Source organism: Epinephelus moara, chromosome 2 (assembly GCF_006386435.1).
Source record: "Epinephelus moara isolate mb chromosome 2, YSFRI_EMoa_1.0, whole genome shotgun sequence".
Classification (NCBI taxonomy): domain Eukaryota; kingdom Metazoa; phylum Chordata; class Actinopteri; order Perciformes; family Serranidae; genus Epinephelus; species Epinephelus moara.
The window spans coordinates 12694024-12707378 of NC_065507.1; the positions used below are offsets into that span (position 1 = coordinate 12694024).

The 13355-nt window shown below is 40.5% G+C and overlaps 1 protein-coding gene across 2 annotated transcripts in view; it reads left to right on the forward strand.

Annotated features, from left to right (window-relative positions):
* Positions 1-2240: 2240 nt before the first annotated feature.
* golim4a (golgi integral membrane protein 4a) overlaps positions 2241-13355 on the forward strand; it is a 32707-nt gene continuing 21592 nt past the window's right edge. For both annotated transcript variants that reach the window (XM_050070478.1, XM_050070487.1), the window contains exon 1: positions 2241-2908. In XM_050070478.1, the coding sequence (XP_049926435.1) occupies positions 2722-2908 (187 nt within the window). In that variant the 5' untranslated portion in view covers positions 2241-2721. The remainder of the gene's footprint in view (positions 2909-13355) is intronic.

Below are 13355 nucleotides of genomic sequence, written 5' to 3' on the forward strand. Positions count from 1 at the left end.
AATGCAGGCTCTGTTTTATGATGGCATGAGACTCAACTGTCACACTGCTAAAAGGACTTAATCACCCCCAAACGTAACAACTACAAGCAAGAGCGTGTAGGTTTCATTTCCACATTTGAAACTGGTGGGGGCCCTCTGCCAGAAAGTTTCGTGTGTCACTTAATTTCCTGCATTCTGGTGATTTTTTTATGCACCAATTCACATGTAAATGCTTTAATTTTGTCAAAACAATCCTCTGCTACTTTTATAATTTTAGTTGCGGGGGGGACAAAGCACACGTTCTATATATTGTTTATTGTCCCCTGCATCCCCATCAAAATCTACATCTATGACATAAGTGTCCTCTGCTCGGTTTGACAAATGCATAAGTTTTTAATGCTACTGTTTTACACTTGGACATGTTAGTGGGTTTATTTACATTATAGATATACCGCTAATTGTTTTGCATGTTTATGCATCCAAAGTTAATATTTAAACCGAAACATGCCTCATGCTGGATTGTATTGTTGCTTTTCAATACATTCCTAATCCCATGAGTATTACATATACCATATAGGCTAGTCAGGTAATTTGAGACACTTTTTGGTACATTACCAAGAAAACCTTTTAAAACTCTGAAGACTGCCTAAAGTGTCACTTTTATAACTTGTTATGGTTCTCTGATATATTTCTATAGAGAAAATATGTTATATAAACTTTGAACCTTCAAACACATCAAATACTCAAAATACACAAATAAAATTTTCAGGTAAAACGGAACAGTCATGTTTGTTTTTAAATGGTTAAATCTATTTAATAGTTCAGTCATTTATTCATTAAATCATTAATGTAACCTGTGGCTAATCATTAAAAAGATTGTCCAACTTTTCCGCCTTTTTTCCACCTTGGTTTTCTTGGTGCTGTATTGTCTAGAATAGACGTGCATGTGTAACAGTGATGGCTAATTCTGGACCATTGTTGCTCACATGGACTCACTGCATCATTTTTTAAATACTTAAATACTTGAAATCCTTACATATATCTGCAATATCCCAAAGTAGGACACAATAGCATAACTTGTGATTTTACTGCATCATCTTAAATTTTATTTAAGTGTCAAAAATGCCAAAACAGTGTCATTAATATTACAGGGTGGCACACAATAGCATAACTCTTGAGTTTATTGCAGCTGGTAGCTTAAAAGCATGCAGGTTTCATTTTAGAAAAATGTCACATTTTATTCTCAATTCTTTTGTCCCATTTTACCTAAATGCATTAAGTACTCACTCAAAACCCTTTCCCATAAAAAAAAGTAAAGTGTATTATGGTAATATTTTGATTTTAAGTCAAACATTTAATAAATTCAACACCAGTGATTTTTCTGACACTTTGCTCTGCACATACTATTTGTGTCAGACCAATAAATATAGTGTTTCATATAAAGGAGATTTGTAGAAACGATGCAGTATGTTTTCTGAGTTGCTGCTGATATCTAAAGAGCCCAAGATGTGAAACCTTATCTGTCACAATTTACCTGACGTCCCAAATTACCTGACTTCACCTAATTTACACAGCAACAATCAAAACGAATCTACAAATAATTATAGTTTAAAATGATTTATGTTATGTCATGTATAATTGTTATTTCATAGGGGAGGTATCTTTATAAGACATTTTGGCTACAACCCTCTCCTGCACACTTTTTTTTTTACATTTAATTTCTGTTTTTCCTGTATTTTCCATACATGTATGTGCAAATAAATAAACTAAACTACAAACCTAATCATTAACCAGAACAAGACAAAAAATGATCAATCATTCAGGAATATCTGGAAAGCCCATGCTCTGGTACATACTCAAAAAAGGGATCCCACATCATGCAAAATTTCCTCAGGGAGCTCTTTATTATGCACCTGATTGTTTCCAGTTTAACAAAATTAAGAATTTCCCTTATCCTCAGTGTGTGCAGGAGATGTTGGGGACTTCCACTGGAGTTGCAGCAAAAACTGAACTAAACTAAGTTAGTGAGGTGATCTCAGGGTTTGAAATCTCTGCAGTGTGACTCAAAGTCATACTGTATTTTAATACTGATCAATTCATTATTTGCACAGTATCCTAACAGGTCTGTGGTGGGGAAACAAGCCTCCTCCCTCTCATGCCCTGCTGCTTTTTGATCGAAATCTCTGGCGACCAATTGATCAAATCTTTTCCTGTGAGGGCGGGAATAGGGAAATTTATGATTTTTCGGAGGAGGGACTTCCTCCAGAGTTGTACTCGGATGGCAGGCAGCTGCTGGGCTGACACGTAACTAAAGTTATAGGTGCTATGGAGGCCTCGTCGGGAACTTGAGGTTCTTACTTTGCCATTATAAGCTTCTTTGAGTGGCGTCGGAGGAGCTAAAGCCTGCGAGGGGGAGACGAGGACGCAGATCTGGAGTGGTCAGCCTCGGTTTGTGCAGCGTTTGAGCAGAGAGCAGGAGTTTGACGGGAAGTCAAGAGAAAATCTGAGCGGCTACTTTGAAGTCGCAGGGGAGAGTCGCGAGTGGATGTGGCCGTGCTAAAATAATGTCTACATCTGGAAGTAGCTGCACTTAACTCGTACTTCTGCGTGGAAATGCTCGGGGAGTGAGGGGACCGGGGTCAGCTTCAGCTTAAAGCAGGAGGTGAAAAGTTGAGTCGGAAGTTTCCAGCAGCAGAGACGGGGTTTGCTCGCGCAGACAGCGGGGAGGGGTGCGGGTCCAACATGGGAAGCGGGGTGTGCTCCCGGAGGCAGCGGAGGATCTTCCAGTGTCTCCTGCTGGTCACCGTGGTCTGCGGGGTGATGTACGGGGGGATGATATCCTATGAGATGCACAAGCAGCTCAAGAGGACGGAGGCGATGGCACTCAAGTATCAGCAACATCAGGAGTCCCTCTCGGCACAGCTACAAGGTAAACACAGTGACGGGGATGTGATTTAAGTTTGTTCAGGTGACCGAGGTGAGCGTGAGAACTCGGTGTCTTCTGGGTGTAGCCAGACTCCATTATCAAAACTGCAATTTTAATCTTTTCGAGTTATCTGTGAAATGCTCATACCTCTTAAACCAAACCTCGATTCATTACCATCCACATTTCAGTTCGGCATGCAGTAAACACCCAAACACGTCTTACACCAATAAATTATTGTCATATAAAGGACATTTGTAGAAACACTGCAACACATGTTTGGTGACTGGCTGCTAATGTTAAAAGAGCCTAAAATGCAAAACCATATTTGTCACATTTTATATGACGTCCCAAATTACCTAACTTCACCCTACTAGTTTGTTCAGGTGACAGAAGTGAGCGTGAGAACTCCGTCTCTTCTGGGTGTAGCCAGACTCCATTAACAAAACTGCCAATTTTATTGTTTTCGTGTTTGTTGTGAAATGCTTGCACCACTTAAACCAAACTTGAGGATTTATTATGATGTATTATGATTCATTCAGTTCGGCATCCAGTAAACACCTAAAAACTTTACATTTTCTGGTGTCATATTACCCAAAATAAACAGTGGGTGGAGGTTGTAGCACGCAATGCCAAGCGCTTGTTTGTGTTTGTGTGTCAAATGCCATACTGACTGCCATCTGACCCAACTGGAGTGTAACTACACTCTAGACTAGAGGCAGGCAGAGATTTAGCAAGAGCCTGTCTTTGACCTTTGACCTTACGTGGCCTAATCCCGTGATAAACCAGGTTAAGGTCTGAGCAGATTGAGCTGTAAAGTTCAACACAGGGTTCATTTGGCTGGACGGGCTCGGCTTCTGCACAGGCCCACTGTAAGACTGAAATTAGACCCCACACAAGTGAGGTTTACTGCTGACTGGAGGCGAGAGACACTCACATGCACAGCTCACACACAAAAAGATACACCTGGTTGTAGTCACTGTGTCCCCAGGCTCACCTGTGTACAGATACCTTTAAGTCACAAGATCAGCTGGAACATCTGCTTCTGTCAGCCACAGCTGGAGGAACACAGGAGGAAAAGACGGCACACTCACCTTGATTTCAAGCAAAGGTGTAAAAATGTTACTTACAGTGTTGGCTTTGTTTTTGAAACCATTTGAGGCGTGAGGCAGCTGGGTACACAGCTGCAGCATCCTGATATTGTGTGTTGACAGTATTTTTTTTTGCATCACTTTTGGTTTTGATGTGGCCATATTGTCATGTCCTCTAGCCTCCCTGTCAACAGCATAGGTCCTACCATATCAACTCTGGGGATACATTAGTATTATTGGGATTGTAAATATGTTGCGATACGGTGAGTATTACGATAAGATATACTGCGATTTTTGACCTTTTAGAACTGTAAATTATGTCCTCAAAGGAAAATTTTGTCAACATATGTTTTATCTAATATGATCAAGTTTTCAGTCTGTTCATCTCACTTTAGCCATTTTTTTTGCAGCAAAATCTATCTAGTTAACTGAAAAGCAATTGATTGTAGGCTAAAGTTTAATTTGTATTTGTCAGAACAATAATTTATGTAATAAAAACATCGATAGTTGTGATACGATATTGTTACACAAAAATATTGCGATACTATGCTGCATTCATTTATCCACTTGAGATATAATAATTTTGCGTGTTTTGCAAATGTTTTTGTCCCATGTTAACATAAATTACTGATGTAAACAAACCTATCATTGCAGCATAAAACACTGACAACTAAGATGTAGTTGAATAAAAACCATGTGAAAGATGGAGAGTGATAGCAGGTCCAACTTAGAGCTACAACTGGTGATTATTTTCGTAGAAAATTAGTAATAGTATCATTTTAAATGTTAGAAAATGGTGAAAAATGCTCGCTACGATTTCCTAAATCCAAGGTCGATGTCTTTAAGAAGCTTGTTTTGTCAAAAATCCCAAAATGATCAACTTTAACAGAAGACTAAGAAAAGAAATCCTCACAACTGAGCAACTGCAACTTTAAATATTTAGTAATTTTGCCCAAAAAATGACTGAAATTAATGAAAAATCAAACTAGTTAAAGATCAGTTTTCTGTCAGTCTATTTATACATGAATCGAAAAATCATTTCAGCCCTGTGTTGCAAATTTTGATAGAAAATTCAATACCAGTTTGTTTGAATCAGGGATTTTTCTTTCACAGTATCCCTGGCTGCATTTCAAATGTGATAAGATACCTGCGTTATAAAGCTGTGTTGACACAGAGTCACCAGTTTATTCAATTAGTCATGAAACATCAGTAAAACTGCATCATTCATGTTTGGACTATCATGTTTGCTTTACTGCCATGGTTTTAAAATAGCGACACACTCCCACTGTAAGACCCACCCTATGTCTCCCTATATTACCAACAGAATGTTTCTATTAAAAACCTCACAAGCTTCTTGTGTGCCCCCCCTCCTCTACATAGATTAAACCGTCTTGCCCTGCAGTAACCTCACATATTTACTCCCTCCGTATAAACACACTCTGCTGTGCTGACAGGATGTGAGGTTTTGTGTCATGCCATTATGCCATGAGTTTAAAATTACCAGCTGGGTGGAGAGCCGGCTCCTACATGGCTCCATGTTTTCAGGACAAGGTTTGTGCCCACATTAGGGAGTCAAATAGTGTGTCAGGGTTTGAGCCCAGACTGTGGACCTGTTAATTTAATGCAGCCTTTGATCCACCTAAACAGCAGTTATCTCTTTTATCGTCGTCTACAGCCTGGTTCAGCAGACCTAACATCAAGTTGTGCTTAAGCTCGTTCCTGTCATGTTTGTAAAAGTATATGTATGTTGCACAGAAGCCCGTGTTTGTTGTCATGTGAAGCACCCGGTGACTAATATCATGTTGTTGTTGAGTGGTTATGGCTTCCAAGTGTGCAGCCTTATATAAGAAATATTTTTACTTCCTCTGCATTCATACTTTTTATTGTGTTCATTTCCAAGACAAAGATAGTTGGGTGGGGGCGGACAGCTGCCCCACTTTTAACAAGATGAAAAACAAAGTACCTCAAGTAAAGCAGTGTAAAAACCCCACCTCAATTGAATCAGTTTTCCCCGAGGTCATCAGCCTCTTTAAGTCAGTTTCAGGTCGACGTAACACAAATGGATCCTGTTTCATTTTTTCAAAAAGCGGCAGCAAAGCCGATGCATCCAGAAACAGAGAGCCTAACAGTATAATGTGACACTCTGAATGAAGTGGGTATTGCTTAACTCCATTTGTATCTCTCAATTTGTGCACCACACCCTGACTTTCATTGTGAAGCGATGGATCATTCAGTCAATCACAAGGCCCGGGCCACTTGATCTCCATGGCTGACGGTTGATCGCTGTTTTTTGTGTCCTATATTTAGAGGTGGGCCATAGCTCGGGGCCTGCGAGCCGGCCATATTGATTCACTGTCGCCCACTACAACCACAGGCTGGCAGTTGTCAGTCATTTAAAAGGATCAACTGGCACTTTGTGGTTTTGCATGCACTCTGACAAATGTGTCCCTGTGATTTAACACCCATTCAACCCCCCACCCCGCACACACACACACACACAGACACACATCATCGTTTGTCATTTGCAAACATTAATCAAATGGAATAATTGCAGCCGTCTCTAAGTGAGTGTTGTAATATTTTTACATCACCAACACTGTTGTCGCCTGCTGTTAATTGTAATGAGCGCTCTTGTCTCAACAGTTGAAATGCTTTGTTTTTTATCCATGAGATAAAATAAATGCTAATGGTCTTTGCATTAGATATGTGCTTTCTCCTTGGATTTACCAAACCCCACCCTTTTGTGTGGTTTTGTCTGTATTTTTTAACAATAATGAGACGTTCAGGTTCGCTTTGTACATCCGGAATACAACCAGCGGCAAATGTGAATGTTAAAATGTTTAGGCCTTGTTTACACGAAAACGATCAACTAAAAACGGAATTGTTCCTCATTTTTGTTTCAATAACACTAGCCGTGCACACGGATCCGCAAAACAGACCAAAAACGCTGTAGTATACATGCCAGGCCAGTAGTTGGCAGTGTGACTTTATAATGAAACAACACACGCCTGTGCTTCCTTCTACATAGCAGTGATGTATAAACAAACAAAATGGCAACTGCACAAACATTTGTCTGGACGGACAATGAGGTGGAGTTGCTACAGTAAATCTACACCTTGCTGGAGAAGCATCGATAGATTCAGGGTGAGCAGCACAAACAGAGCTCGGGAGTCCGCCATTGTTGTTGTGATGGTCTACTTTCTTGCGCATGCCTAGTGACTGGAACTGTAATGCACATGTGTGTAGGGCTGCAACTAACGATTATTTTCATTGTCGATTAATCTGTCGATTATTTCTTCGATTAGTCGACTAATCATTTTATCGAAAAATGTGTTATAATGTTGAAAAATGTCAGTCTGTTTCTCCCAAAATTATTGTTTCTCAAAATTATGTCATCTAATGTCTTGTTTCGTACTCACACCAAAGGGTTTTAGTTCACCGTCATGGGAGAGTGTGTAAAGCTGCCAATATTTCAACATAAGAAGCTGCAATAAGAGTATTTTGGGGTACTTTCATAGTACTTTTCTATGAAAAATGACTCAAACCGATTAGTCGATTACTAAAATAGTTACCGATTATTTTAATAGTCGATTATTCATCGATTAGTCGATTAATCGTTGCAGCCCTACATGTGTGACAAGTCTCCGTTTTCAGAGGAACCGCATATTGCAAGTTTACATGACAACGGAGACGGTGCCATTTCCAAAAAATTCCTTAGACTTTGTGTCTAGGATTTTTTTGCAAGATTTTTGGGTCAGGGGTCTCAAATGTCCAAATCTCTCTGCCCTTCGACTCTCATCCTGAAGTCCATTATTTGCTTGATGAATAAGTGAGTTTCTTGTCAGGTTCTCACCTGTCCGGCCTGTGGAAACTCACAGCACCTAGCTTTTGTCTTCTGAGTATCTTTTGTGTCAAACATTTTAAAAATAACCAATTTCTGTGTAGTTTTATGGGTTTACGGGGTTGAAAGGGACTAGGGCCACAAGTGAAAGACGTATTATTGAGTTGTGTGAATAAAGGCAGAATTCTGACTGTAAGCACACGTGGGCGTAATCCTCCTCTCTGTGGTACCTGTGTGGGTCATGGTTATGAGAAGGAAATAGCAATAAAGCTGCAAGAATTTCCATGAGAGGAGGAAGTTTGAAAGCCACAGTATATTTTTTTTTGCCAGCTTTGCGCAAGTTTCCTCTGCCTGCTCATACAAGAGAAAGTTAAAAATAAAAAAAGATCTGCAGTTGTGAATACATATTTTGCTTCCGTGGCAATGCATCCTGGATCAGCTAGTGTTGTTGCCCAGTGCGGGGCTTGACCCGGATGTATAGAAGATTGTGTGAGTCAGATTACCCGCTGAGGACAGTAGGCATTCTGTAAGGTGTTCTTCCACAACACACATGAACCATGTGCAGTATGGGAATAAGATAAGATCTGTAATCAATCTCACTGCCTTTTAAATTGCACTGGTCTCTTGTGTGTGTGTGAGTGTAGACAAGGGAAGAAGTGTGAACACTCACACAAACACTCCTCAAATGAAATCTTGGAGCCCATTTGCCCGTGTGATTGATAGTATTCACAGTGCACACCAGCTCCGCCAAATCTAACCAGTCCAGTTGTTTCTCCATCTCCACCAGTAGGCCAGTAAAGGTCACCACCATAGAGAGCTCTCTGTTCTTGCTCTGCCGATGCACTTTAACCACACCTCGAGGGAAATGCTTCACTGGTCTGAGGGGAAACCCTCAAACAATAAATGTTGGTTCTCATGGTCATTGAGGTTTGAATGAGATAAGGGCTGGTGAAGAAGCTTGAGGAAATGTTGTTTTAGGAATAGTAGTCTGAATGACATCACTCATTTTACAGTGGGAACATTCAGTAATGATTGGTAGGTTTTAGGTTGTAGTTTGTGATGTTGTCATATTGCAATCATTTTTATATATATAAACATATCTGTATATCTATGCAGAATCTGAAGGTGATGGGACAAGATTCCGCTTTCCCTTTGTAGTCTGAGTGGTATTAACCAATTACATTTGAACGGTAGGTAAACAGTCTGTAGGGAGAGGCTGAAATACAGTCTCGGAACTCGTTGGCTCTTGTGCGACGATGATTTAGCTTTAGATTAGCTTTTAAAAAATGTATTGGCATGCATATTAGTTTATTAACAGAAGAGGAAGTCTTGGCTTGCATATCTGCTAGAGCAGTGGTTCCCTGGCTGGTCCAGCCACAGGGTCCAGATTTGAGAGACAGTGGAGCACAAAGGCTCCGGAGAAGAAGCAGAGTTAGTGACATGCAGTAAAGCCGAGTTAGCGAGATGCAGTAACAGGACGTGAATGTTAGCAAGCGAAGAAGAGCCAACTTTTCAGAAACTAAGGAGAGAGAGAGAAGAAGAGAAGGGGCTTGGTGTATTATAGGAGGTTCCCCAGCAGACTAGGCCTATGTCAGCCTAACTAGGGGCTGGTCCGAGACAAGCCTGAGCCAGCCCTAACTATAAGCTTTATCAAAAAGGAAAGTCTTAAGTTTAGTCTTAAATGTGTCTGCTGGTGTCTGCCTCCCGGACCGGAACAGGAAGATGTTGTTCTTGTTCTTCTCTCTTTACCTCGTCCTGTTATGTTTTATAAGCACTTGTTTATGTGAGGCACATTGACTTTCTGTATGAAATAGACTATGTAAATTACGACTTTCCCTCTTGGCACTGGTAGTGGATTTTAATAATTCAAAAGCACATTTAAATAACATCCGTTTTTAGACTGTAGCCTCTCTGTAGCTGCTGCCCTGCTTGTCCATGCTGTCCCCTAGAGAGAGGGTGTGTGTGAGGAGTGGCCTAAACAGAGCTGAGCTAAGAGCAACATGGCCTCATCTTTGGCACTTCTCACTGCTCAGAGGGTACAGAGCCTCCAGCAAGTCAAATAAAACCTCCCCAATCTCATGTATCGTACATATGATCAAGCTCAGAGACGTTTGAAGAAATGCATGCAGTCAGTTCGTATTATAAGAAATAACTTGGAAAGGAGCTTATTTAAAGTTTGTTGGATTTAAGCCTTTTTTTTCCCCGGTATTAAATCTGAAGGTCACATGTTACCTCTGAAACAGTCTTATGATGTGGAGTTATGAGCGTTATACATAATCCTATAAAACTTTGTATTGTCAACACTGACAAGAGGTCTTGGCAGCGTCCACTGATGGCTCACTGATCACAGTGTCTAAGAGGTGATGGGCACAGATTTAAACTTCAGTATTTTCCAATGTTTATACAGTTGTAACAGTAAAAATAAAGTTTATCTGTATAGCACCAGTGTTACCAAGTGCTACATACAAAAGAATCAATAAAAAAAGATACAGGAATAAAATCAAAGTGCAGACATTTCTTTAGATGATATGAGCTTGCTGATTTGGTATTCAAAATTGGAGCTGGAATCACATATGGACCAGTGTTTTTAGCACATGGTTGATGATGTTAGCACAGCCTCAAGATATTTCTTGATCTGCACATGCAGGTTTTTTTCAAGGCCAGTGACAAGAATCTTATTTTATTTTATTTATTTATTTTTTTAGTTTAAATAGCCAGGTAGGACAGATCAGAAGGGGAATTGGGCTTTATGGAGACCTGTAGGTATCATGTGCCTAACAATGACATGGAACACATTAGAGAAAATCAGTTTATCGTTAGTCCAACTAAAACCGAACTTTTAAAATACATGTAAACATGTTAGTCTGACTGAAATCGTACTGTTTCAAATTTCCATTTTTTTAAGTCGGACTAACACCCAGATAATGCGATTGGGAGTCGAAGTACTCCTGCTTATATACAGTCATTCAGACTCAAACTGGCCGAAGCGTTCGGCACATGCTCCACAAATTAGCTTTGCCTGGTATTAGCTGGTAACTAGTTTCTAGCAGTCAAGGCGTTCAGGTGCCGTTCACCAACAGTGCCTTTATTGCAGCCTTCACCACACAACAACAACCATGGCCTTCCCATGAGGTTGATCAGCAGCCCTGAGGTTATCTAGACACTTAACTCTGCTGAGTGACATCACTACTTGCTGCATGCGCCTTCACCATGACACCCTGAGAGAGCTGCTTCCCTCCACATACACACACTGAAGCACACACTTCACACCCTCACAGGTCACCCAGAAGGCCACCAGCCACAAAGAGGAAAAACAGTGAGCCGGCAACAACAATTTCTGCCACGAGCTTTGACCCAGAAGTTGAAATCATTAAATGCGTTACAATAGAAGAAGCAGGTCACAACATGGTGAAATCTACATCCAGAGCTGTGCATTTCTGGTCAGGTGAAATGTACAGAACTGTGAAGTTGTCCATCAGTTTGCTGCTAGCTAACCATAGCTAACTTGTTTGTCGAATGGTTTGTGACGTAATAGGTCAACCGGAAGAAGGTCCAATACTAACAAGCTGTAAGCGGGCATATATGCCACCTATTGTAGCAGAGTTGGACATACTTCCATCAATAAATCAATTCTCCTCCCATGCTTGTATACTGGGACAGGGACAGTAGTCCGATTAACTGGCCTAATCAAGCTTCACCCCTAGCTCGACTAAACTGTGCTTGTCTGTGTATGATGTGACTTAAGAGGAGTACATACAGGTAAAATAAGATCAGTCCTAGAATTGAACTCTTGGACCTAACGAGGAGACACTGTTACCATTTGAAAGACATAACCATCAGACAAATACACTCATAAACCCTACTGGAACCAACCCACTGCTGAAATCTGTTTATCAAACTGTCATGACCCACTGTGTCAAGTCTCAAGGCTGCAGTTAAGTCTCACAAAATGATAATGGAGCGCTCGCCGACATCTGCCGTCATTAAAAGGTCGTTTGTAACTCGAAAGGCGGTTTCTTTGCTTTGATTTTTCCAAAAGCCTTACTGCATGACAGGGCTTTCTAACGCTGTAATGAAACTGTCTTTTGTAAGATAGAAAGCTAAAAACGCATGTTTGGAAACAGGTCTGTAGATGGGGAGATCAAGGCCAGGTTATTTGAGAAGAGACAGGACACAAGCAGTCTTTAAATAGTCAGGGACACAGCTGGCAGACAGGTAGAAGGTATTCACTATATTAAGCAACCGCATTCCAAAGTTGTAATAAAAATTTCAAGGGCATTACATCAGCTGGACTAAAGGAGGGTTTAAAACGAAGCACATTGTTTTTTAGAGTATCATTAGAAATTGTGGTGAGATGGCTGACAAAAGGAACTACTGGGGCAGGACATGGACATGTTGGACCTGATACCTTCAGTTTAGTCAGTGAAAAAGCTAATAAGCAGTAGCACTCATTGCTAGATGAGAAAAGCTATTTGGGTTAGTTTGAATTTAATGTTTGTCCTTTGTAAGTTGAGGTACCTTAATACACCTCACTCTTACTGTATGTGTGTGTGTGTGTGTGTGTGTGTGTGTGTGTGTGTGTGTGTGTGTGTGTGTGTGTTTTTCCCTTCAGTCTCTCCTGGTTTGTGTGTTTATTGACCCTATTCGTGCCTGAGTCATCTGTGTGAGCTTTCCTCCGGTTCAATCTCCATTTTTCTTTACGCTAATTCTCTCTGCCCACATTTGCTTTTCTGTCTTTGCCCTTCTCCGTTTTGTCATCTTGATTACGAGATCGTCCATCTAAAACTTTATCCTGAAATCTGTTGCGTTGGCACTCAGGAGGAAGAACAGCCACATCATCAGTTAGAACAAACACCCAGCCCCCCAACCTGAAGCAGCAGAGTCAGAGAGAAAGTGTAAGAAACTGGAAGAAGAGATTTTTTGTTAAGCTGGGTGAGTCAGAGGCTGGCCCCAGACCACGACAAGGGATTAGTGCCAGAATAGATTGTATTTAAATTGTGATTTAGAGTTGGACCATATTTTCATATGGGAGTAGTAAAATAATAGGCTACATTACTGAACAAATGGACTGCACAGAGCGTTTATAAGCAAAGTGTTGATGGGAGTTGCTACTACTGTTACTTGGTACTTATCAACACAAAGTTTCACAGTGAGTCACATAAACAAACCCCCCAAAGCAAGAGTTCAGTGACACTTAACTCAAAACCATGTGGTTGTGAAATCTTCCCTCTGCTTAATGAATGTGAGAATACTGTTCATAATGGCTGACTAATTTTTGTTTAAATTTGAAGGTGTATTTCTTTTATCACTAGAAAGCGTTTGCAGATCCAAAGCAATAAAATCACACTAGTACACTTGCAAATGAAGTTCAGTAAGCCATTAAGGTAAGAAACTGTCATCTACTAAATACATCTTACTTTATAATGACAAAAACTCTGCCTGTGGGTCTGTTCCACGTTTTTCTCCTCACTGACTTGGTCAATCCATGTGAAATTTGGCACAGTGGTAGAGGGTCATGGGA